At 48.2% G+C, this 26,923-nt stretch overlaps 1 protein-coding gene and 1 pseudogene across 2 annotated transcripts; both read left to right on the top strand.

Annotated features, from left to right (window-relative positions):
* Nucleotides 1–1,810: 1,810 nt before the first annotated feature.
* On the top strand, nt 1,811–2,584 carry LOC116550668 (annotated as a pseudogene). Its single transcript, XR_004268525.1, has one exon. The product of XR_004268525.1 is annotated as a 39S ribosomal protein L20, mitochondrial-like (transcript).
* Nucleotides 2,585–10,026: 7,442 nt separating this feature from the next.
* On the top strand, nt 10,027–24,161 carry RIPPLY3 (ripply transcriptional repressor 3). Its single transcript, XM_032276915.1, has 4 exons — nt 10,027–10,183; nt 11,480–11,546; nt 17,617–17,684; nt 23,794–24,161. The coding sequence occupies exons 1-4, from the start codon at nt 10,080–10,082 to the stop codon at nt 24,029–24,031; spliced, it is 477 nt and encodes a 158-aa protein (XP_032132806.1). The 5' UTR covers nt 10,027–10,079; the 3' UTR covers nt 24,032–24,161.
* Nucleotides 24,162–26,923: the final 2,762 nt, after the last annotated feature.

Below are 26,923 nucleotides of genomic sequence, written 5' to 3'. Positions count from 1 at the left end.
TCCAGAGAAATCCCAAAATTCCTAGTGAGAAGAAAGGGATAGCCACAGCAGGCTCCCCAGCCAGGTCAGATCATTCCCATCCTTCTCCCACCCCCACTCCCCGTCCCCTGGCACCAAAGGGGTCTGCAGAGGGTTGGGAAACCTTAAACCACTCCCCCTCCTGCAGACAGGCAGCTCCTGCCCTAAGCACAGCCTTGGAATGAGCTTGAAGAACAGATAAATATCTAGGACTGGGCATACTAGTTTCTGAATTGAGAACAAGTTTGTGATTTAAAGTGACCTTGGCCAGGTACAGCGACTCACACCTGTAATCCCAGCCCTTTGGGAGGCCGAGGCAGGCAGATCACCTGAGCTCAGGAGTTTGAGACTAGCCTGGCCAACACAGCACAACTCTGTCTCTACTAAAAATGCAAAAGTTAGTTGGGCATGTTGGCTTGTGCCCGTAATCCCAGCTACTTAGGAGGCTGAGACAGGAGAATCACTTGAGCCCGGGAGCCAGAGATTGCAGTGAGCCGAGATCTCACCACTGCACTCCAGCCTGGGCAATGGAGCAAGACTCTGTCTCAAAACAAACAAACAAACAAATAAATAAATAAAAAGTGACCCTAAGATTGTCCTCAGCCTAACATGAGCAGAAAAGTTTTGAGTCTGTGTTATGAGTTCCATTGTATCCCCCTAAAAAGGCTATGTTAAAGTCCTAACCACTCCCGTACCTGAGAATATGATCTACTTTGGAAACAGTTCGTTGCAGATATAATTAGTTGAGATGAGGTGACGCTCATCTAATATGCCTGGCGTTTTTATAATCAAATGGACATATGGCGACAGAGACACAGGGAGAATGCCATGTGACATCAACAGCAGAGGCTGGACCGATGCTGCAAACCACCAAAGCAAAGAAGACGCAAGGAAGGACCCCCCACAGGTTTCAGAGGGAGCACGTCCCTGCTGCCACCTTGATTTTGAACTTGTAGGCTCCAGAATTGGGAGACAAAGTTCTGTTATTTTGAAGCCATCCTGTTTGTGATACTTTGTTGCAAGGCCCTGGGAGTCTAATTCAGCCTTATTAGAGTTTTCAATGTGTGTGTGGGGGCGGGGGGGGGGGGGGCGGAGTGAGAGGAGGGTGAAGGGCACAAATGAAGATACTCTCTACTGGATACATTTTTAGAGAGGGTAGAAGATAAAGCTGTGTTTGTCACATCCTGTGAGTTATACATACAATATATCAGTTATTCAACTGTCCTGTCGACTAAATCTCTCCAAGAGACCAAGGGAGGCATATGGGAAGGAGGCGTAGGCCCATAGGTGGTACCAAAGCAAAAGGGACCTAGCACAGTGGTGACAAACTCCAGCAGAGCGGCCGGGTGCGGTGGCTCACACCTGTTATCCCAGCACTTGGGGAAGCTGAGATGGGTGGATCACGAGGTCAGGAATTGAAGACCAGCCTGGCTAAGATGGTGAAACCCCCTTCTCTACTAAAAATAAAAATTTTTTTTAAAATAGCTGGGCGTGGTGGTGGGTGCCTGCAATCAATCTCAGCTACTTGGGAGGCTGAGGCAGAGAATTGCTTGAACCCAGGAGGCAGAGGTTGCAGTGAGCTGAGATCGCACCACTGCACCCCAGCCTGGCGACAGAGAGACTCCCTCTCAAAAAAACAAAAGGAAAGAAAGAAAAAAACTTTAACACACCTTCGGGGAACTTGCCCTGCAGATACCGTCGTCTGTGCGCAAAATGGTGTGTGTGTACAGGGTTATTCACTGAGGCATTGTTTGCAATGACAGAGGTTGGAAACCACCTACATACCCAGTAAGTATGGAAGGCAAGTACCGTAGGTATTTGTGCTGCGTGCTCTGGAAGACCGGGAGGAAGCGGCTCCGGGCCAGCTGCCGCGGCGCAGCGCGTGCTTGCTGCGGATCCGGGACGCCGGCCCGCGGGCCTAAGGGTCCTGACTGCGCAGCTCTGGCTGTGGAATCGAGTCACATCGCGACACCGACCGCTCCCGGCGATTCGAGAGGTGCAGAAGCGCGCCAAGCACTTCCGGGGGAGGAAAAAGCGCTGCTGCGATTGGCGGTCAGAGCCGTGACTCCAGCCTTTGTGAAATGCACCAAAGCCCCGAAGTCCGAAACCCGAGGAAGAGGATCATGAGGACCTTCTGGATTAATCGAATTGCAGGTGCTACCCAGGAACACGGCCTGACGTATCCGGCGTACATTGGCAATTTAATTAAGTGACAGGTAGAGTTCAACGAGGAACGTCCTAGCGGATCTGGGCGTCTACGAACCAAAGACTTTTAAATCGTTGGCTGCCTTGGCCGATAGGAAGCGACAGGAAGGATTTGCTGCGGCCTTGGGGGATGGAAAGGAGCAGCCCGAAGGCGTTTTTTCCAGATTGGTGCATTACCACTGAGGACCACTGCTGTATGGATTAGGAAAAGACAGAGTAATTTGCAGTTTGTTTGATTTCTATTTGTGTTTATTTACATTCCAGCAACAGACATGAAGAAAGGACCCTTCTCTATGGGACAGAGCCTCACAGATGACTTCCGTGTTTCGTGTGAATGAAACTCAAACATTGTTCAAAAAAATAAAAATAAAAATTGTAAGGAAGCAAGAAAAAAAAAAGAATAAGGGAGCTCTTTGTATACTAATAGAGAAATAGAAATATCTGGAATATAGTAAGCTCCCTTTTGTGTAAAATGCAGGGAGGCTGATAAGAAAATAATATAACTGTATTTCGGCAGGTGCAGTGGCTCACGCCTGTAATGCCAGCACTTTGGGAGGCCAAGGCAGGCAGATCACCTGAGGTCAGGAGTTCGAGACCAGCATGGTGAAACCCCTTCTCTACTAAAAACACAAAAATTAGCCAGGTATGGTGATACATGCCTGTAATCCCAGCTACTCTGGAGGCTGAGACAGGAGGATCACTTGAACCCAGGAGGTGAAGGTTGCAGTGAGCTGAAATTGTGCCACTGCATTCTAGCATGGGCAACAAGAACAAAACAACGTCTCAAAAAAAAAAAAAAAAAAAGTAACATAACTGTATTTAGCCAGGTATCATGTTCCTATAGTCTCAACTGCTTGGGAGTCCAAGGCAGGAGGATCACCTGAGCCCAAGAGTTCTAATCCAGCCTTGGCAACAAGACCCCCATCTATACAAAAAGAAAAAGGAAATATAACTGTATTTGCCTATATTTGCATAAAAGACCCTAAAGTATGCACAAGAAGCTTTTAAGAGTGAGGGAATGACTGGGCTAGGTGGCTCACACCTGTAATCCCAGAACTTTGGGAGGCTGAGGCAGGAGGATCACAAAGTCAAGAGAACCACACCATCCTGGCCAACATGCTGAAACCCCGTCTTTACTAAAAATACAAAAATTAGTTGGGTGTGGTGGCACTCGCCTGTCGTCCCAGCTACTCCGGAGGCTGAGGCAGGAGAATCGCTTGAACCCAGGAGGCAGAGTTTGCAGTGAGCCGAGATTTCGCTACTGCACTCCAGTCTGGCGAAAGAGAGAGACTCCATCTCAGAAAAAAAAAGAGTGAGGGGACATGGGGGAATGGAATGGGTGGGAACAGGAAGCAAAAGGAATAGGGAAGGGAACAATATCATTTTTATGCTGTTCTATTTTTGAACCATATTAACACATGATCTACTAATAAAATGAACTTAAAAGTAAGGAATTGTCTAGACAGCAGATTTTCTTTAGTGAGGGAAACATTGGATTTATTGATTAACAAGCAACTATGGTAATCCTAGAATGCTAAGGTAAGAGGTTAAGAGTTGATCTGGGAATCACTGGATGTTTTGAACCAGGATGTAGCATTAGGAATAATCATCTGAAGGGAGGGTGTAGTCTAGATCAGAAGGAGGAGAGACCCAAATGGGAAGGCTGTGGCCCTATTCAGGTGTGAAATGAAGGGGCACGGACCAATGGTGTCAGTGAACTGGAGACAGGTTTTCAAGAAAAATCTACACACCAAAAAAAGACCAGCTGGCCAGATGTGGTGACACACCCGTAATCCCAGCACTTCGGGAGGTCAAGGTAGGTAGATCACTTGAGGTCAGGAGTTGAAGACCAGCCTAGTCAACATAGTGAAACCCTGTCTCTACTAAAAATACAAAAATTAGCTGGGCGTGGTGGTGCACACCTGTAATTCCAGCTACTCAGGAACCAGAGGCAGGAGAATAGCTTGAACCAGGGAGGCAGAGGTTGCAGTGAGCCCAGATCGTGCCGCTGCACTCCAGCCTGGGCGACAGAACAAGACTTCTTCACATAATAATAATAATGCAATTTTTTTTTATTTAATAGGCGTTTATTGGCCAGGTGATGTGGCTCAAACCTGTAATCCCAGCACTTTGGGAAGCCAAGGTGGGTGGCTCTCTTTAGGTCAGGAATTCGAGACCAGCCTGGGCAACATGGTAAACCCCCGTCTCTACAAAAATTACAAAAATTATCCAAGTGTGGTGATGCACACCTGTAATCCCAGCTATTCGAGAGGCTGAGGCATGGGAATTGCTTGAACCCAGGAGGCAGAGGTTGTAGTGAGCTGAGATTACTCCACTGCACTCCAGTCTGGGCAACAGAGCAAGACTCTGCCTCAAAAAATAAAAGAAAATAAAATGCACTTATTGTCTATTATGTACTGAACATTGTTCTATCAGTACACAGCCAAGGGTGAAATAGGCCATGGCTAGAAACAAAGAAAGTTATGCCAGGCATGGTGGCTCACGCCTGTAATCTCAGCACTTTGGGAGGCCAAGGCAGGCAGATCACCTGAGGTCAGGAGTTCAAGACCAGCCTGGTCAACATGGTGAAACCCTGTCTTTAAAAAAAAAAAAAAAAAGTAAGAAAAAGAACCAAGAAAGTCATTTACTGAGAGAAAATGGGCAGTGGGTTAGGCATACTTACTCATCTTTATTTCAAATTCCCGTGCATTTCTAGGAGCCATAGATGCCCAGGATACCACTGCTTTTTCCTCCTCACATTTTTCATGCTTCTCTAGCCCCGTAGCCAAAGATACACAGGCAAACACTACAGATAGTGTTTTTCTTTCAACACTGTAAGAACCCAGAGAGACAGAGGAAACTGGATGGGTCTGAATTCCAACTCACCAGAAGAGAAGCTGAGTTTCAATGTGACTCACAGACTGAATAATTTTCATTCAGGATTAGTCAAAAGGAGTTCCAGGCTGGGAGCATGGTGGCTTATGCCTGTAATTCCAGCACTTTGGGAGGCTGAGATGGGAGGATCACTTGAGTCCGGGAGTTTGAGACCAGCTCAGGCAACATAGTGAGATTCCATCTCTACAGAAAATTTCAAAAGTAGGCATGGTGGAACATACCTGTAGTCTCAGCTACTTGGGAGGCTGAGGTGGGAGGATCGCTTGAGCCCAGGAGGTGGAGGCTGCAATAAGCCATGATCACATCACTGCACTCTAGCCTGGGTGACAGAGCAAGACCCTGTCTTTAAAAAAAAAAAGAAAAGAAAAGAAAAAATGAGTTCCAGGTCTTGCTCACAGCCCATTCTCTATGATGAAGAGTAAGGAGGGATTGAGGGATGATGTAAGATGCCTTTTTTTTTTTTTTTTTTTTGCCGAGACGGAGTCTCACTCTGTCACCCAAACTGGAGTGCAGTGGCATAACCTCAGCTCACTGCAACCTCCACCTCCCAGGTTCAAGTAATTCCCTGCCTCAACCTCCTGAGTAGCTGAGACAACAGGCACGTGCCACCACGCCCAGCTAATTTTTTGTATTTTAATAGAGACAGGGTTGCACCATGTTGGCCAGGCTGGTCTCGAACTCCTGACCTTGTTATCTGCCCACCTCGGCCTCCCAAAGTGCTGGGATTACAAGCAAGAGCCACTGGGCCCAGCCGGTAGAATGCCTTTTTAACCATGTGTTTGCCACCTTCTCCATGGCCTCTGCTAGTCAGCTTACTAACAGGTTGGTCGGCCATCTACAATTTAACTTGCCTACCTTTCCCCCAGAGCCAGTGTGCCTGTGATGCGAGATCAATCCTGACAGCTCACAGAGCGAGTCTGGTCTTCTATGGATCACACTTGCTAAGACTCTGCAGCAAGGCTGGTTGGGTTCACATCACACCCCTGATCTTCTAGGTGACTTTGAAGTAATGATTGAGCTTCTCCATGACTTGGTTTCCTCACCTGAAAAGTATGGATAACCTACTGTCTCCCTTACATGCTTATTGTCAGGACTGAGTAAATTCATATCCATAAACCACAAGTGGGAGGATCACTTGAGCCCTGGAGGTCAAGGTTGCAGTGAGTCATAAATCACAGTGCCATAAACCACAGTCCCTGGCACACTGTACATGCTCAATAAATGTTAAGGTTATAGTTACCATATTAGCTATTATTGGTGCAGTAGTCACGTCCCCACGTCCCCGCCTGAGCTTCCACTATCTTGTCTGCAAAATGAAGAGATGAACCGGGAATGAGGTTGAAGTTCTCTAGCTCTGAGATCTGCAGTTCTGTCTTCCCTGATTTGCTTTGTCCGTTTTTTTTTTCCCCCACATGGCACTGTATATGCCCAGGCGATATGTAATGAATAGGAGTGCCTTCTGTTTTCCTGTAGACACAACTAGAAGAGTGAATCTCATTATACAACAAACTCAGGCACCAGTCTAGGTGCAACTATGGGCTTGGTATGGTGGCTGACACCTGTAATCCCAGCACTGGGAGGCCGAGGTGGGTGGATTACTTGAAGCCAGGAGTTTGAGAGCAGCCTGGGCAACATGATGAAATGCTGTCTCTACTAAAAATACAAAAATAGCCAGGTGTGGTCATGCACACCTGTAGTCCCAGTTGCTTGGGAGGCTGAGGCAGGAGGATTACTTGAGCCCAGGAGGTTGAGGCTGCAGTGAGCCCTGATTGCACCACTGCATTCCAGCCTGGGTGAAAGAGTGAGACCCTGTCTCAAAAAAAAAAAAAAAAAAGAAAGAAAGAAAGAAAAAGAAAAGAAAAGAAAACACATAGTGTGTTAAATGTGTTAGGGTGATAGGTATCGATATGAAAAATACAGTTATGTCAAATGTAATGGAGAAAACTGAAGCAGGGAAGGAGGACAGAGAATGCCAAGGTGCACATGTCTTCGTGAGTGTGCACGAGAGAAAGGCTTTACACAGGTGTCCGGAGGAGGCGTCATTCCCAGAGGAGATCTGAGTCAGACCTGAAGGAGCTGAGGGGACAGGTCATGCAGACGTCTGGAAGAAAGTTTTGCAGGCACAGGCCCTGAGACGTGAATGTATGTGGGAGGCTCCCAGGCCAGAAAGTGTCCAGAGGCCAGGGGATCCACGGGGAGTGGTGTAAGGGAATTAAAGGCAGGGCTGTAGATGGTTCCAGCTTCCAGACATCAGTCATGGCATGGTTAAGCTAGGGATGTCTGCAGTTGTGCAGAAAAGCTTCTTCTTCTCTGAGATGGAGTTTCACTCTTGTCACCCAGGCTGGAGTGCAATGGCGCAGTCTTGGCTCACTGCAACCTCCGCCTCCTGGGTTCAAGTGATTCCCCTGCCTCAGCCTCCCAAGTAGCTGGGATTACAAGTGCCCACCACTATGCCCAGCTAATTGTTGTATTTTTAGTAGAGATGGGGTTTCACCATATTGGCCAGTTTGGTCTCAAACTCCTGATCTCAGGTGATCCACCTGTCTTGGCCTCCCACAGTGCTGGAATTACAGGTGTGAGTCACCACACTCAGTCAGAAAAGCTTCTTTACAAAACATCTCCAATCTCCCTTCACTCCTTGGATACAAATTTCATGTTTAACTTATTTTATTTTATTTATTTATTTTAGATGAAGTCTCGCTCTGTCACCAGGCTGGAGTGCAGTGGCATGATCTCAGCTCACTGCAACCTCTGCCTCTCAGGTTCAAATGATTCTCCTGCTTCAGCCTCCCAAGTAGCTGGGACTACAGGTGTGCTCCACCATGCCCAGCTAATTAACTTTTTTTTTTTTTTTTTCAAAAGCAAGGTCAGGCCTTAATATAAGGATTAAAAAACAGATATATTTCATCTAACAATTCTATTTCTGAGAATACATCCAAGAGAACTGACAGCAGATGCTTGAAGGAATAGTGCTCATAATGCTTTATTCACAACAGCCGGAAGGTGGAAGCAACTCATGTGTCTATCTACTGATGATGAATGGATAAAGAAAACGTGGTCTCCACACGCAAGGGAGCGTTATTCAGCCTGAAAAAGAAAAGCAATCCTGACCTGCACTACAATATGGATGAACCTTCTGGCCATTATGCTGAGTGAAATAAATCAGCCAAGAAAGGCAAATACTCATGGATTCCACTTATATGAGGTACCTGTAATAGCCAAACACATGAGGACAGAAAAAATGGTGGCTGCCAGGGCCTGGCAAAGGGGAAAGTGGGGAGTTACTGTTGAAGAGCTTCGTCTGTGCAAGATGAAGGGTTCCCTGGGTAGATGGTGGTGATGGAAGCCCCGCGGCATTGACCTACGGAATGCAGCTCATCCCTGCACTTCGAATGCTAAAGATGCTACATTCTATGTTATGTATATTTTACCGCAATTGTAAAAAATAAAAATAAAAAAGTTTTGGCTAGGCATGGTAGCTCACACCTGTAATCTCAGCACTTTAGGAGGTGGAGGCGGGCCCTATGTGCTTTTAAAACCGCGTTCTGCATTGGTAGATCAAATCTGGTATCTTATCGTTGCAACGTGGCCCGTTACTGTTCTTTGCCTCCTTCTAGCCATCTCCCATTAATTCCCCCTCTTAAGTGTTTGTCTTTAATTAGATTTCATTATTGTTATTCAGATCTTTTTAAAAATGTGAAAACACTTTAATTCCTGAAGTTCTTCGATTTTTTAACATCCATCACGGTAATTTAAATTATATAAAGTAACTACCCCTGCGAGTCCAGGCCCGCGGCCCTCCAGCGCCTTCGGTGTTCTGTTGCAGTGCACTACACATGAAACCACTTTCCTCCCACCCTGGCCGAGCGCTGGTGACGGTGGCAGCGGCGCTCCAGCGACTTCCGCGGCTCAGGCTCGCCCGGGGAAGTGTCCCCAGGGTCGGGCAAGGTCGCTCCTGCCGCTCGGGAGGCGGTTTCTAACCCTGGCTGGGGCTAACTGAAGGAGAAGCCCGCCGCTCCTGGCTTGATTAAAAACCGGCATTCTTTCTAAGGCCACCATCGATGGGAAGGGTGCGCTCATAGTACTCCTCTTGCTCAGTCCCCTCCCTGGCCTTCCGTCGCCTGGAAGCATCGCCGAGTCCCACTCCACCCGCTTCGCCTAGGGTTCGAGCCCTGGCGTCGGGGCGCCTGACCAGAAACGAAGGCAGGGCTGGTCCACGCAGGTCGGAGGATTAGACAGATGTTCCCCAAACCCTGCCGCCCCTCTAAGGCGGTGGAAGCGATATTTTCCAGAAACCCAGGGAACCCGATGCTCGCGCAAGACCAAAGCTCCAGGCCAAGGGGGACCACAGAGGGACGGAGAAGCCAGGACTCCTCAACATCCCACATCCGTCAGGGGAGGCCCAGTGGGTGATCACGGGTCTCCCAAGTCCCGGAGGGAGAGCGCCGGACGAAAACGCCCCGCGCCCCTCGCCCCTCGGGCCTCGCTTTCCTCTCCCGGCATCCAGGGTCACTTCCCGCGCTCTCGAGCCCGAGCTGGCGGCTCCAGCCCCCGGTGCCTCCCTCCTCTGGTCGCCCCTTCCCTGGTGCCCCCTCCCTGGCTTTTCTTTGTCCAGTCCCCACCCCTGCCCGGGCCTACCGGACTCCCCTCCTTGACACTCGGGCCCCCTCCTCGAGATTTTCTCGTCTCCTGCCCATCCCCAGCTCCCTGGTCCCCTCCTGGAACTTCACTGGTCTCCTCCGCTCCTCCGCCCCGGGCTTTCCCTCCACACCCAGCCGCCCCTCCGCAGCGCTCCCGGAGCTCCTTGGGTCCTGCCCCCTCCCCTCAGTTTCCTGCGCCGCCCCGCCCCGCCCCCGTTTTTAAACCTGGCGGGCGGGTAGGCTGGCGCGCTCGCCAGAGCCGATCCAGGCGCGCACCAAGGCCGGCGCCGCAGCAGGGGGCGGGGGCTCCGCTGGCACCAAATGGAGCCCAAGGCGGCGGCCGGAGACCGGGAGGCGCGGGGGCGCGTCTGTCACTGCCCCGGGGACGGTCCCCGGAGGCCTCCGCCACAGCGCGTTCCGGAGAGGTGAGGGTGGCCCCGCGCCCAGGTGGACGCACGGAGAGGCGCGCGCGGTGGCAGTGCGGGGAGCGCAGCCAGCGGGAGGCTGGGGCGCCGCTCAGCCCCCGAGTCCCGGCGGAGCTCCGGAGCTCGACGGCGACGCCGAGCAAGCTCCAGAGCCGCAGCCTGGTTCCCGGGAGGGGCGCTCAGTTCTCCCGGTGCCAGCGCATAGCTCTGAAGTGCAGGGGCCCAGGAGGTACCCGGCCAGTAAAGGACCGACGCTTCCGAGTAGAGGAGATTTCAGTTCGCCTGCCGGCCGAGGACACCGAAGTCTCGTGTTCCGGAGCCGGCCTTGCAAAGGGAGTCTCTCACATTGCCACTTTCTCGGGAGCCGTTTTTGTTGTCCCTGCATTGGGGGGCTCAGTGTTCGCTGTCCCTGGGCACCTGCCCTTTTAAAGACAGTAAGGTTGAAGGAAATCAAATTAGCCGGGGAGGTAGGAAAGGGAGCAGGTGGGCCGGGTGGGCCAGGTAGCCAGTCAGGAGAAAGATTCCCTCTTTTCTTTTCCGTCTCCCTCTCTCTCTCTCTCTCTTTTTTTTTTTTTTTTTTTTTTTTTTTTTTGAGACAGAGTCTCACTCTGTGGCCCAGGCTGGAGTACAGTGGCCCGATCTCGGCCTCCTGAGTTCAAGCGATTCTCCTGCCTCAGCTTCCCGAGTAGCTGGGATTACAGGAGCCTGCCACCACGCCCGGCTAATTTTTGTATTTTTAGTAGAGACGAGGTTTCGCCACGTTGGTCAGGGCTGGTCCAGAACTCCTGACCTCAACTGATCCACCTGCCTCGGCCTCCCAAAGTGCTGGGATTACAGGCGTGAGCCACTGCGCCCAGCCGTCTTTTTTGTTTTTTCATCCTAGAACTCTATAAAATCATCTCTGCAGTAGAATCAAGATCCTTCAGTGGCTGAGGTGGCGTGATTGAAATTAACGACAAATAGCTGGCTACAGTTGGGGAACCCCGAATTGAAGAATGCAGCCACGATTTGCAGGGAGAGAAATCTCTCAACTAATGGGTTCTCAGATAATTGTGTGAGATTCAGGACCTCCCTTCTCAAAGCTTAACTGGAAGCAGAGAACTGGGGACGTAGCAGGCGAGAAAAAAAACACAAATGACAGTAATTTATCCACACCCCTGATAACTCGAGGGGAAGTTCCTGGGGGGTCCGGTATCTTTTTCAGGTAGGCACTGGAAAAAAGAATAACTCTCATGACCTAGTTTGAAGGCAGCAGAGTGCCCAGGGTTCACTCTCTCCTGGCGCTTGCCGTTCCAGCCCCGAGCTGTGGCGACCTTGGATCCAGGCACCTGAAGATGATGAACTGACCAGAACGGAAAGCCGGGTAAGGTTCAGCGCGGGCGCTGTAGGCAATCCGTCCAGCCAGAAAGTGGCACCGTCTTTTAAAATAAAGAGACCGTGAAAGGCCTCCTGGCAGGGCTCTACCTTGGGCATCTAACCCAGGAGCGCCTCGGGGTCTGGGAGCTGGAATCTTAATGAGTAGGCTGTTAATTACACCTGAGTCTCATTATAGATTGGGCTTCTGGTGGCTTCTCCTTTCTGAAAAAAAAAACAAACCCACTACAAAAGCATAGTCGTAGGCGGTGCGGTGGCTCAGGCCTGTAATCTTAGCACTTTGGGAGGCCAAGGCGGGTAGAGCATCTGAGGTCAGGAGTTCGTGACCAGCCTGGCCAACATAGCGAAACCCCGTCTCTACTAAAAATACAAAAAATTAGCCGGGCATGATGGTGCGTGCCTGTACTCCCAGCTACTTGGGAAGCTGAGGCAGGAGAATCGCATGAACCCAAGAGGTGGAGGATGCGGTAAGCGGAGATCGCGCCATTGCACTCCAGCCCGGGTAACAAGAGTGAAACTCTGTCTCACACACACACACACACACACACACAAACACACACAAAACAACAACAACAACAACAAAGTCATAGTCGATTCGTGGGAGTTATAAGGGTGGTTCTGCGTGTTGGGGTTACAGGTCGGGAGGGGAGGAGAGAAGGCTGCCACTGTCCCTTGCCTTAGAGAAAAGCTGAGAGCTGAGAGCACCATTAGCGTTTGCCCGGTGCCACAGAGCAAATAGGGCCAGCCCCATCTGAGGTGCCCAGAGGTGCAGTTAAAAGCCCCCACCCAGCGTCTGGCCCTTTCTGAAGCACTTTCAGCCCGTCAAGCACTCCTGGGGTAACTCATGTTGTCTGAGCAAATACACTCAAGGTGAGGGCTTTGTGGGCGAGATTAATTGCCAGGAACATTCTTTTGTTACTCTGCATTGCTAACTCAATTGCTTTATACTTACTGATGTCATGACTTGCTTTTATAGAATTTACCTTTCCTTTGTTATATTTTAAAACATAAATTGATGACTTTTATTTATTTTCTTGATGACTCTTGAAACACTGAAGAATTAGGCTGGGAAAGACGATATATTTAATTTACATAACACGTGTTATATGGCTGAAAGTGCAGTTATTTGTAATATGGTAAGAAAACTCGTGTGGGAAAACAGGCCTTCACCACATTTTGATATTTAGACGACTTCATTAAATTAATCTGAATATTAGGAATTTTAATTTACTTCAAAGAAGGAAGCAGCTAAAAATATAAATCAGTTAACAAAAGATACGATTTTCAGTCCCCAATTTTTTATACATATAATATCTAAATAATGTAAAATAATCCCTTATTTCCCTTCCATGTGGTTCGAGGAAAAAGAAAAAATAAAATAATCTCTTCTTTCTTATTTACACTTAGTTCTTAAACATAAATTTTAAAGGTGCTTGTATGAGAATATAGATGTTTACAATTACCCAGTTTTCTTTTCAGTGAAATGGATGTGGAACCTATCAGTTGTTTGCAAGAATAAAAATGCGATGGCATGCTTCCTAAGTAAGACAGGTGGTTTGGGGTTTTGTTTTCTGTTATAAGTCCATTTATAAGAAAAATTTACTTGCAGAAAAAATGTTAAACTTTAGTAACTTTCCTACTGATTGGGAGGCTGGCACGCTGAAGTAATTCTGTCCATGGATGTGGGTGTGGGGAGAGTGGGTGTTCCCTGGTGGCTGTAGAGCCCGCCACGCCCCACCCCCAGCCCGGGACCTGCTCTTTGCGGGGTCCAGCTTGTCGCGCATAGCGGCCAGCGCTAGTCCGTGCTCTGGTACCCTGCATCGCGCTCGATCCTCTGCAGCCCAGTGACAGCGCAGCCCAGCACGGGGAAGGAACGCTTCTTGTTCAACAGCTCCCTCCCATGACAAGCAGGAGAATTCCCCAGCTCCCAAACCCTATTCTGTATTTCTCAAAAATGCCACTGACTGGAGTTGGGGTGAGGAGGGCTAAGGCCTGGTGACCTGTACCAGGGCTCCCGGCAAGGAGAGCAAAACTAGACTAAAACCTCAAGTAGGCTGGGCGCGTGGCTCATGCCTGTAATCCCAGAATTTTGGGAGGCCAAGGCGGGGGAAGGAAGATCATCTGAGGTCAGGAGTTCAATGTCAGCCTGACCAACAGGGTGAAATCCCGTCTCTATTAAAAATACAAAAGTTAGCCGGGCGGTGGTGGCATGCGCCAGTAATCCCTGCTACTTGGGAGGCTGAGACGGAAGGATCGCTTGAACCCAGGAGGCAGAGTTTGCAGTGAGCTGAGATTGGGACATTGCATTCCAACCTGGCAACAGAATAAGACCCTGTCCCAAAAAACAAACAAAAAACCCTCAAAGGGAAGGCAAGGCCCTGTGCTCTGAGCAGCAGGGTCACCCTCGCCCGCTTGATGCCCCTACCACCCTAGGGGGCGATCTCCCTCCCCTACCTGACCTTTCTTGGTCTCTGTTGTGTTTCCATCCTTGTCACTTTTGGGCATTGCCAGGGAGGCAGTTTCCTGGAAAACATTGAACTCCTGACCTCAGATGTAATCCCAGCTACTTGGGAGACTGAGGCAGGAGAATCACTTGAACCCAGGAGGTGGAGGTTGCAGTGAGCCAAGATCGTGCCATTGCAGTACAGCCTGGGAGAGCAAAACTCTGTCTCAAAAAGAAAAGAGAGAGAGAGATCGAGACCATCCTGGCCAACATGGTGAAACGCCATCTCTACTAAAAATACAAAAAATAATTAGCTGGGCATGATGGCGCCTGCCATCATGTAGTTCCAGCTACCTGGGAGGCTGAGGCAGGAGAATCGCTTGAACCTAGGAGGCGGAGGTTGCAATGAGCTGAGATCGCGGCACTGCACTCTAGCCTGGTGACAGAGTGAGACTCTGTCTCAAAAATAAATAAATAAACATGAGCTGAAATGGTCTGGGACAGTACACCAGAAACCCTGAACCCTCAGATTCCAGAATTCAATTGAAACCAGACAAGGAACGGGGCAAAACTTGCTATGGCGTGACAAGGAAGGACTTTAACACCATCAATCTCCACATCATTCCATCCTTCAGGGACACTGGGGCCAAGGGATGTGCACATGACATTCATGAGCAAATTAGCCTGTAAGGAGCCTCTGCAGATGCTACATTTTATCAGCCATATTTTTATAATTCACTGTGTTGAGCTAAGGCAGTGATGAAGCTTTTGGAACAAAATCTTTTCCATGAAGTTGTTCACTCTTTGAGAGCTACAGGAAGCTGCTTCTTTCTTTTTTTTTTTCTTTTTTTTTTTTTTTTTTGAGACGGAGTTTCACTCTTGTTGCCCAGGCTGGAGTGCAATGGCGCGATCTCGGCTCACCGCAACCTCCGCCTCCTGGGTTCAGGCAATTCTCCTGCCTCAGCCTCCTGAGTAGCTGGGACTACAGGCACGCGCCACCATGCCCAGCTAATTTTTTGTAGTTTTAGTAGAGACGGGGTTTCACCATGTTGACCAGGATGGTCTTGATCTCTTGACCTTGTGATCCACCCACCTCGGCCTCCCAAAGTGCTGGGATTACAGGCTTGAGCCACCGCGCCCGGCCTAAGCTGCTTCTTTCTTAAGCTCTGTTCGTAATTATAAAACACTTCTAATTGCCCAGGCTCACTTTATGGCCACAAGCAGTCCTGCCCTGCTAATGGCTGTTTGAGGTCCCGTGATGGGACAGGGCCTAATTTAGCAGTGGCAGATGTCAGAGAAAGAATAGCTTCTGCAAATCATCCAGTTCTAACTGGACCCTGGGAAACATTCAGCACACCTTTATCTGCTTTCAACACTTTACCCACAAACATATACAGCTTTAAAAGTTTTACACCAGACCGGGTGCAGTGGCTCACACCTGTAATTACTGGCACCTTGGGAGGTGAAGGCAGGCGGATCACCTGAGGTCAGGAGTTAGAGACCAGCCTGATCAATATGGTGAAACCCTGTCTCTACTAAAAATACAAAAATTACCCGAGCATGGTGGCACACGCTTGTAATCTCAGCTATTTGGGAGGCTGAGGCAGGAGAACCGATTAAACCTGGGAGGCAGAGGTTGCAGTGAGCTGAGATTGCACTGTTACACTCCAGCCTGGGCAACAAGAGTGAATCACTACACCCGGCTAATTTTGTGTTTTTTAGTAGAGACGGGTTTTCTCCATGTTGGTCAGGCTGGTCTTGAACTCCCGACCTCAGGTGATCTGCCCACCTTGGCCTCCCAAAGTGCTGGGATCACTGGTGTGAGCCACCACGCCCAGCCCATTTCAGCTCATTTTCAAGTCATCCCAGGATGGTTTATCCCAGAATGCCCCATGCCCCCACTTACCACAGTAACTAAGCTTACAGAGCCCTGAGAGCACATGATGACTTATGACGTTTCAGCCCCTTGGATAACCTGGCTATATTTCAAGCCCAGTCCTTTCAGATCCAGCACTCTCAGGAGTTTGGGCAGAACAGGACCCACCTTGGATAGGTAGAGTGTGATTGTCCCTCACTGCTCAGCAGTGGGCATGGAAAAGCCTAGCTCTCTGCTGTGTTGCTGTCTTTCGTGGTGTCCTTGGTTGCCTGGTGCTCAGACCAGCTGCCCTTCCTGGCTCTTGCTGCTCCAGCGGTCACAGAGCTTCTGGATGCGACTGAAGGGTACTTGGAGTCTGCCTTTCCTTTCTTTCTCTTCCCATTGCTGGTTCTTGAGTTCACTTCCTTTTTTTTTTTTTTTTTTTTTTTTTTTTGAGACCAAGTCTTGCTCTGTTGCTCAGCTTGGAGTGCAGTGGTGCAAGCTCTGCCTCCCAGGTTTATGCGATTCTCCTGCCTCAGCCTCCCAAGTAGCTGGGATTAAAGGTGCGCACCACCACACCTGGCTAATTTTGTATTTTTAGTAGAGATGGGGTTTCACCATATCGGCCAGGCTAATCTATAACTCTTGACCTCAAGTGATCTGTCCACCTGGGCCTTCCCCAGTGCTGGGATTACAGGCATGAGCCATCACGCCCAGCCTGAGTTCACATCCTTCCCACATCCAGAAGCTCTTTATTGTCTTGTCAAGACTGGTTCCTCCAAGCCCTTTCTACGCCAGCCTTGTCTGTGCATGGCTCCCTATGGCCACTGTTCTCCTTGGAATACAGATCTGATTGTTGGACTCCCTGACTCAAAAATCCATCTCCAGTTCCTGTATCCAGAGTCAAACCTAAACTCAAAGTGGGTATTCAAGGCAGCTGATGCCATTTGAGCCCTTTACCCATGGCAGTGTTTCCCATATCAGGCTCCTCACTGCTCCCCACCCGTGCCCTGTTTTCCTGCCACTCTGATTTTTTTTTTTTTTTTTTTTTTTGAGATGGAGCGTGTTGCCCAGGCTGGAGTGTAGTGGCGGGATCTTGGCTCACTGCAACCTCTGCTTCCCAGGTTCAAGTGATTCTTGTACCTCAGCCTCCTGAGTAGCTGGGATTACAGGCATGCGCCATCATGTCCACGCCCAGCTAATTTTCGTATTTTTAGTAGAGAGGGGGTTTCACCATGTTTGTCAGGCTGGTCTCAAACTCCCAACCTCAGGTGATCCACCCGCCTTGGTGCTGGCATTACAGACATGCGCCACCGCGCCTGGTCCTGCCGCTCTGAATTGGATGCTCTCCTCTACCAAAATAGTCTTAGAATTGCAAACCCACATGCTGCAGATGTCTCTGTGAGGCCCTCCATGAACCCGCTCCTGACCTTCTGTCACACTTAGAATCATGGGCATCTCACCGTGCAGTGCTTGGTAGCATGGTTGTTTGCATACATGTGTGTCTCTGTCCATGAGCCTGTAAAATGCTGGACGGAGGCACTGCATCTGACTCCTTCCATCTGAATTCTTCACAGCGACTGGGACGTTTTGGGCCACAGTGACAGGAACAGGCTTGTGAAATACTGCTAAGGTGTCTAAACTCTCTAAAGTTGCTATTGATATGAACAATTGCAGATGACCTAGGTTCTATGGTTTAAAACCTCAGGATGTCACCTTCCGATGCTCCTGCACTGTGTTTGTATGTGTCTGTCGTTACAGCTTGCAGCTAGGGCTGACCAACATGCTTTTGGATCAAAGGGAGCCTTTGGGTTTCAGCATCCTGTAAGGTAATATATGACTTCACAATAAGTAATCAGTAATTTCCTTTTAATACAAGCATTAATACGCTTCAGTGTCTTCAAGCACATAGATTTCCAACGAAGTGGAAAGTAATTCAATGCATCCTTTGGTATTGTTCAGTTTCCTTTTACTGAGGGTGTTTTGCTGGATTTCCAGAATCCATTCATGTATTCATTCATCAGTGTTTTCTGCAAAGTACAATTGGCCTCTCTCTTTTCTTGATATCTTTTATTTCTACCTCTCATTATATATTATGCCTTGTGTTATATGTATATAATTGCACATGAATTGTATATGCATATATTCAAACTTAGATATCGAGGTGCATTTCTATTATTCTTCCAGGATATAAGCTAGCATATTGTCTAGTGCAAAGTCGACCTTCAAAATCTATGTGTTGGGGGCGGGCATGGTCACTTATGCCTGTAATCCCAAAACTTTGGGAGGCTGAGGTGGGTGGGTCACCTGAGGTCAGGAGTTCGAGACAGCCTGGCCAACATGGTGAAACCCCGTCTCTACTAAAAATACAAAAAAATTAGGTGGTCGTGGTGGCAGGCCCCTTGTCATTCCAGCTACTTGGGAGGCTGAGGCAGGAGATTTGCTTGAACCTGGAAGGTAGAGGTTGCAGTGAGCCGAGATCATGCCATTATACTCCAGCCTGGGTGACAAGAGTGGTACTCAGTCTCAAACAAACAAACAAACAAAAAAATGGTGGGTGTGGTGGTTCATGCTTGTAATCTCAGCAGTTTGGAAGGCTGAGGTGGATGGATCACAAAGTCAGGAGATCAAGACCATCCTAGCCAGCATGGTAAAACCCCGTCTCTACTAAAATACAAAAAATTAGCTGGGCATGGTGGTGCGCTAAACTTAGTCCCAGCTACTCGGGAGGCTGAGGCAGGAGAATCTCTGCAACCCAGGAGGCAGAGGTTGCAGTGAGCTGAGATCATGTCACTGCACTCCAACCTGACGACAGAGCAAGACTCTGTCAAGACTCTGTCTCAAAAACAAAAACAAAAACAAACAAACAAAAAAACGACCAGGCACGATAGCTCACACCTGTAATCCTAGCATTTTGAGAGGCTGAGGTGGGTGGATCACAAGGTCAGGAGTTTGAGACCAACCTGGCCAACATGGTGAAACACTGTCTCTACTAAAAATACAATAAATTAGCCTGGTGTCGTGGCGAGTGCCTGTAATCCCAGCTGTTCGGGAGGCTGAGGCAGGAGAATCGCTTGAACCCAGGAGGTGGAGATTGCAGTGAGCCTAGATTGCTCCATTGTACTCCAGACTGGGCCACGGGGGAGACTCCGCCTCAACAACAACAACAAGAAAATCTATGTGTTGAGTAAATGGTTGTTTCCAGCACAGTGGGTGCCGAGCACCTTTGAGGGAGCCTTTTCCCCCAGCCTCTCAGGTGTGTGTCATGGTCCTGGTGGTGACCAGGATTCTCACTGCTGTATCCACCTACACGCCGTCCGTTTTAGGCAAGTAGCTCTGTCCAGGACTTTTGCCTGCCTCTCTGTCTCTGTCTCTCTTATTCTATCTGTTGCTCTCGATCTCCTTTACCAAAATTAGGCAAGCCTGGGCCGCCTCCACTCCTCAGGTGTCTTTTCCCTGGTTACTCTAGAAGGCTGGAAAGCTTAACACAACCCACAGGCACTCATGTGTAGGCATGAAGTTCAGGCCCCTCAGACTGGTTAGGAGGAAGCTTACCTTGTATTCCTTATACCAATAGTTTTATTTTCTCTTCAAAGATGTCGTCTCGCTCCGTCACCCAGGCTGGAGTGCAGTGGCACAGTCTCACCTCACTGCAGCCTCTGCCTCCTGGGCTTAAATGATCCTCCCACTTCACCCTCCGAAGTGGCTGGAACCACAGGTATGTGCCACCATGCTCTGCTAATTTTGTAATCTTTTTGTAGAGACAAGGTCTCACTATATTGCCCAGACTGGTCTTAAACTCCTGGGCTAAAACTATCCTCTTGCCTCGGCCTCCCAAAGTGGGAGGGAATACAAGCATGAGCCACCGCTACCGGCCACACCAGTGGTTTTCAATCCTCATAGAATTACTAGTGGAGCTTTTAAACATTCAGATGCCAGCCGGTTGCGGTGGCTCACGCCTATAATCCCAGCACTTTGGGAGGCTGAAGTGGGCGGATCATAAAGTCAGGAGTTCAAGACCAGCCTGGCCAACAGGTGAAACCCCATCTCTACTAAAAATACAAAAATTAGCTGAGTGTGATGGTGCATGCCTGTAATCCCAGCTACTCGGGAGGCTGAGGTAGGAGAATTGCTTGAACCTGGAGGGCTGTAGTGAACTGAGATTGTGCCACTGCACTCCAGCCTGAGTGACAGAGTAAGACTCTGGCTCAAAAAAAAAAAAAAAAATTCAGATGCCTGGGTGGTTCTCCAGGTGCTCTGATTCACTTGCTCTAGGGAAAGACCCAGGCATCTGCATTTTTTCTTTTCTTTCTTTCCTTCCTTCCTTTTTTTTGTTTCACATCCCTCCACGAGGGTGTTTCTCTCTGTCACTCAGGCTGGAGGGCAGTGGCGAAATCTCGGCCCAACTGCAACTCCACCTCCCAGGTTCAATCGATTCTCCTGCCTCAATTTCCCAAGTAGCTGGAATTAAAGATGCGGGCTGCCATGCCCAGCTAATATTTTTGTATTTTTAGTAGAGATGGGGTCTCACCATGTTGGCCAGTCTGGTCTCAAACTCCTGACCTCAGGTGATCCACCCGCCTTGGCCTCCCAAAGTGCTGGGATTACAGGTGTGAGCCACTATGCCTGGCCTGTATTTTTACAGGCTCCCCAGGGGATCTTTTTTTTTTTTGTCTTTTTATTTTTTTCCTTTTTGTGGAGAACGAGGTCTTGCTTTATTGCCCAGGCAGGTCTTGAACTCCTGGGCTCAAGCTATCCTCCCGCCTCTGCCTCCCTAAGAGCTGGGATTACAGGCGTGAGCCACAGCGCCCGGCTCCCCACGAGATCTTAGCGTGCAGCCAGGGTTGAGAGGCACCACCCTGATTCATGCCCTACAGGCGTCCAGTCTCGCCACCTACCCACACCGGCCTCACAGACACCCTGCTACTGCCCCATTTTGTTTTTTTTTTGTTGTTGTTGTTGTGTTATGTTTTTGACATGGAGTCTTGCTGTGTCACCCAGGCTGGACTGCAATGGTGCAATCTTGGCCACTGCAACTTCTGCCTCCCAGATTCAAGCGATTCTCCTGCCTCAGCCTCCAGAGTAGCTGGGACTACAGGCGCCGCCATACCCAGCTAATTTTTGTATTTTTAGCAGAGATGGGGTCTCACCATGTTGGCCAGGCTGGTCTTGAACTCCTGACCTCAGGTGATCCACCTGCCTTGGTCTCCCAAAGTGCTGGGATTAGAGGCGTGAACCGCCGTGCTCAGCTACCCTGTTTTTGATAGGGTGAAAACGCTGTGACTGCCGGGTGCTGTGGCTCACGCCTGTAATCTTAGTACTTTAAGAGGCTGAGGTAGGCAGATCATGAGGTCAGGAGTTTGAGACCATCTTGGCCAACATGGTGAAACCCAATCTCTACTTAAAATACAAAAATTAGCTGGGCATGGCAGTGTGTGCCTGTAATCCCAGCTACTCAGAAGGCTGAGGCAGGAGAATCGCTTGAACCCAGGAGGCAGAGGCTGCAATGAGCTGAGATCGAGCCACTGCACTCCAGCCTGGCAACACAGTGAGACTGTCTCAAAAAAAAAAAAAAAAGAAAGAAAATGCTGTGACTGACGAAGCATGAGCTGCAGCCATGCATTGCACACTGGATATACAATTTCACTTTATATTTTTACTACAGAAAATTTCAGGCATACACAAAAGTAGAGCCAATGGTACAGTGAGCCCCATGTACCTGTCACTGGCCTCAATAGTTATCAACGTTCTGAGCTGATCCTATTTATCACCCGTAACCGTGTTGTTGTTAGCATATTTTATTTATTCGTTTATTTATTTTGAGACAGGGTCTTCCTCTGTGGCCTAGGCCGGAATGCAGTCATGTCATCTCAGCTCACTGCAGTCTCCATCTCCCCAGCCTCCCATCTCAGCCTCTGAGTAGCTGGGACTACAGGCACACACCACCAGACCCAGCATTTTTTTTTTTTTTTTTTTTTTTTTTATTTTTCAGATACCAGGTATCGCCATGTTGTTCAGGCTGGTCTCAAACTCCTGGGCTCAAGTGATCCTCCTGCTTCTGCCTTCCAAAGTACTAAGATTACAGATATGCACCACTGTGCCCACCCCAGCATATTTCAACGTAAATCTCAGACATCCTAGGAATTCACCTGTGAATATTTCAGCATAAATGCCTAATTGTAAACATGGCTAGAAATGGAACTCTGCTTATATTTCTGTCGGAGATGAACATACACATTCTGTCTATTTCAGAATTTCTCCATGTCAGCACTATTGGCATTTTGGGCTGGATAATTCTTCACAGTGGGAGCTATCCTGGGCCTTGCAGGGTGTTTACCAGTATTCCTGGCCCCTACTCACTAAACGTCAGTAGCTTCTCCTCAGTTGTGACAACAAAAAATGTCTCCAGACATTTCCAAATGTGCCCTGGAAGTCGAGAACCACTGGTCTATTGAATATCTTATGAAGAAAAAACTATTGTTGATTATTTATAGAAGGGTGTTTTCTCTCACCCTTTTCTCTTCTACCTGAAAAAAAGGATATTGAAATCAGCTTTGCAAATAAGCAGTGATCAATTGACAAACTCACTTCCTCAGAAGACTACAGAGAAAAATGCAAACGAATGAATGGAAAGCAGGTTGGGGGCATGGTGGCTCACACCTGTAATCCCACACTTTGGGAGGCTGAGGCAGGAGGATCACTTGAGCTAAGGAGTTACAGACTAGCCTGGGCAATATGGCAAAACCCTGCCTTTACAAAAAACATGTAGAATTAGCTGGACGTGGTGGCATGCATTAGCAGACCCAGCTACTTGGGAGGCTTAGGTGGGAGATTCTTGTGCCCAGGAGTTCAAGGCTGCAGTGAGCTGCACTCCAGCCTGGGTAGCAGAGTGAGACCCTTTCTCAAAAACTAAAAAGAAAGAAAAGAAGTAAATGATAAGAGATTGTGGCTGGGTGTGGTGGCTCACGCCTGTAACCCCAGTACTTTGGGAGGCCAAGGTGGGCGGATCATTTGAGGTCAGCAGTTTGAGACCAGCCTGACCAACGTGGTAAAACAAAGTCTCTACTAAATACAAAAATTAGCCTGGTGTGATGGCATGCGCCTGTAATCTCAGCTACTCGGGAGGCTGAGGCAGGAGAATCACTTGAACTCAGGAGGCGGGAGTTGCAGTGAGCCGAGATTGTGCCACTGTGCCCCATCCTATGTGAGAGAGTGACTCCCTCTCAATAAAAAAAAAAAAGAGTTATGGGGCAGGGATAGCTTAATACTCACCATATGAGTAAATCCTAAATTCTATAAAACCTGGACTTTAGGGATTCCAAATGTTACCTAGCACTTTGTTTTTCTTTCTCTTTCCTTTACTTCCTTTTTTCCTAAGCACATCTTTTCCATTCAGGCAGAGCCAGGCGCTTATGCCTCCAGTTTCTCTACGGCAGCATCTGGAAAAATGAGCTGCTTCTCCAGACCAGGGTTTCAGAGATGTTAGAGTAAATTTCCTCCAGAACCCAAAGGGTTACAGCATTTCCGGTGCTGCAGGGAACAGAGGGTGGGGTGGGAGAATGGGGCTTCACCTAATTGGGAATCAATTCTGCAAGAAGTCAAGTCCCCTATTTAATCAGAGTGAGCCTCCTAATCTTGGAACTCACTGTTTTCAGTTGCCTGGAAACACACCCTTTTTCTTGCGTCTGTCTAAACGGACTGGCTCCATCAGATTTATAACTCACTTCTGAACTGGGGAAGGCTTATCACCAAGTCCCTCCATTAGGTATCTACAGTTCTCTGTTTCTGGTGACTTAAAATAAATACTGTGTGTTGTGAAGGCAAAGATCAGAGAGAGGAAGACTGGGGAGTTCTCTGCTTCTGGGAAAAAGATCCTCTGGAAGGGTTTTAGGGCGGGGTTCCGGTTGATTAATGGCGTATTTGTTTCTTAAATATTAGACTCTATTTACCTATGTCAAAGCGTCAAGAATACCTGCAGAGTTCCGGGATGAAAGTGCTGGCCAGTTTCCCCGTGCAAGCCACCATTCACTTCTACAACGATGAGGCCACTGAGTCCGCTTCGGAAGCTGAGGAGTCGGAGGAAGGACCCCCGCCCCTCCATCTTCCGCCCCAGGAGGCGGGAGGTCTGCAGGAAAAAGGCCCAGGGGGAAAGGACAGGGACCAGGGCATCAACTGAGGGCCGCGATCCTCAGGAGGGGGTGACCCCTGGGAGGAGGGCCGCTCCCCACGGCGACTCCTCAAGGGGCGGCGAGTGCTCCTCATCCAGATGAATCTGCCCGTGTCTCCTGGGCCCTGCTGGGGGACGTGTCTCCTGGGCCCTGCTGGGGGACCTGTCTCCCCACATTCTCCTGGGGACACCCGAGCCAGGACACCGCGCATCCCTGCTGAGTGTACAGAGTCTGGGGGCTTCTCGGACCCCCTGGCCCCGCACACCACTCACCGCAGAAAGTCAGCTTTTACTTTTCTTTCTCCTGGCGATTCGTTTTTGGTGCACTCACGCATACCTTTGAGAAAGGATTCTGGACAAAGAGAAGGTCTGTGTCCACAAGAGTTGTTATCTCGTAGGGCCAACTTTCCAAGCTCCTTCGGCATTGTCACTGGCTGACCAGGTGACAATTCTTCTGAGTCAACCCCTCCACCTCCTACTTAACCTGAGACTCGTTATTTAGCTATTTCTGCTTTGTAAACATGATTTCGATATTAAACCCCAATTTTAATCTATCATCTAAGGGCAGATGCGGTTGCTTAGTACCGTTTTTAAAAAAATGGTTTGGTTTGGTTTTGTGACAGAGTTTTGCTCTTGTCACCCAGGCTGGAGTGCAGACGCGAAGTCTCGGCTGACTGCAACTTCCGCGTCTCGCGTTCAAGCGACTCTCCTGCGCCAGCCTCCCACATAGCTGTGATTACCGCATGCACCACCACGCCTGGCTAACTTTTTGTATTTTTAGTAGAGATTCGGTTTCACCATGTTGGTCAGGTTGGTTTTGAACTCCTGACCTCCGGTGATCCACCCGCCTGAGCCTCCCAACGTGCTGGGATTACAGGCATGAGCCACCAAGCCTGGCCAAAAAGAAAAATGCATTTATTAAAAACTTTTTTCTTAACCCACTCAATAATTCCCACAAGAGCAACAAAAATATAAGGATTTTTAGGAGGCAATTAGATAAAAAAGTGTGTGATGCCTGTGTAAGGACTGTGTGTGTGAATTTATGCTGAGTAGGACCTTCACTCTTCTTAGTTGGTCACTGTTTGGGGCATGTTATTTTAATAGATTGACAGTATTTTTAATTAAAATATGTAAAATTATTTTGGTTTTTAATATTTTGATGATCAAATGTGTACTCCTGAAAGTTTTTTACTCGCTTAGCTTACATGTGGTGTCTTCCCATATATAGTACATTATATCAATTCCTACTTGAAATAAATATTTTGAAAGCATGTTTGATAATCACTTTTTTTGAAGAGTTAGTTTCTGCTTTAAAGTTTTTTTGTTTTTCATGGTTTTAAAAAATAATTCTTTTAAAATTATAAGCTATTTCTATTTTATTTTAGTATTCTATTTTATTTTGTAAAATTTTAGACACAGGGTCTTGCTCTGTCCCTGGCTGGAGTTCTCAGTAATACCTCACTGCAGCCTTGAACTCCTGGGCTCGAGGAATCCTCCCACCTCAGCCTTAGTAGTAGCTAGGACTACAGGTGTGTGCCACCATGCCCAGCGATTTTTTTTTTTTTTTAAGACAGAGTTTTGCTCTTGTTGCCCAGGCTGGAGTGCAATCGCAGAATCTCAGCTCACTGCAACCTCTGCTCACAGCTTCAAGCGATTCTCCTGCCTTGGCCTCTCGAGTAGCTGGGATTACAGGCACCTGCCATCACTCCTGGCTAATTTTGTATTTTTAGTAGAGATAGATGGGGTTTCACCACGTTGGCCAGGCTGGTCTTGAACTCCTGACCTTAGGTCATCTGTCCACCTATGCCTGCTGGGATTACAGGCATGAGCCACCATGCCTAGCTGCCCAGTGAATTAAAAAAAATTGTTTATAGAGACAGGTTCTTGATACATTGCTAAAGATACTCTTAAACTCCAGGCCTCAAGCGATCCTCTTACCTAGGCCTCCAAGGCACTGGAATTATAGGAATGAGCCACCATACTAGGCCCAGTATTTTAAAAAGTAGGAGTAATGAATGGAAGTACTTTTAGCAATCCAAACGCTACAGAAAGGTATACATTGCAAAGTAAAAGTCACATTCTCTTCTCCCTCTCCTTTGTCTAAAGGTAACAAATATCAATTTTTTTTTATTGCTTTAGTCTTTTAAAAAAATTCCCTTTTTTATGTTTTTCTTTTCTGTGCCTTTTTTCTTTTAAAATGTTTACTTTTTTGTTTTTTGAACAAATTTGGGTACTTTTTCTTTTAAAAATTAAAGCTTGTATTTTATTGTTTCTTTTACTTGTCTAAAGTACACCTTTTCAGACTTAAAAACAATTAAACCTGGGAAAATTTCAGATGACCCTGAATTTTGCCGGGTTTTTGCAGAAAAATACTAGAAGCTTTATCTTTACTCCTTCATGAGATGCTTGAGATAAAAACTAAATAATCCCATCTGGCTTTGTTTAATTTTCTTGGTAAATCAGTTTTATTGACAAATAAAGCCTAGTGCAATCACGACTTTATCCTGAAGAAACCAAACGTAGTCCAAATTCTGACGGCACCAACCTCCACAGTTTAAAATATGCTGCATGAGGCTGGGCGCGGTGGCTCACGCCTGTAATCCCAGCACTTTGGGAGACCGAGGCAAGCGGATCACAAGGTCAAGAGATCGAGACCATCCTGGCCAACATGGTAAAACCCTATCTCTACTAAAAATACAAAAAATTTGCCAGGCTGGAGACATGTGACAGTAGTCTCAGCTATTTGGGAGGCTGAGGTGGGAGGATCAGCTAAGTCTGGGGCGGTTGAGGATGCGGTGAGCTGAAATGGCACCACTACACTTCAGCCTGGGTGACAGAAAGAGACCTTGTCTCAAAAAAATTAATATATGTTGTATGATAGTTTTACATTACATTAATTCT

This window comes from Sapajus apella, unplaced genomic scaffold (genome assembly GCF_009761245.1).
Source record: "Sapajus apella isolate SASKATOON/1434 unplaced genomic scaffold, GSC_monkey_1.0 scaffold8, whole genome shotgun sequence".
Classification (NCBI taxonomy): Eukaryota; Metazoa; Chordata; class Mammalia; order Primates; family Cebidae; genus Sapajus; species Sapajus apella.
The sequence above is the reverse complement of the archived record's forward strand: the minus strand, read 5'-3'. Positions and strand labels throughout refer to the sequence as shown.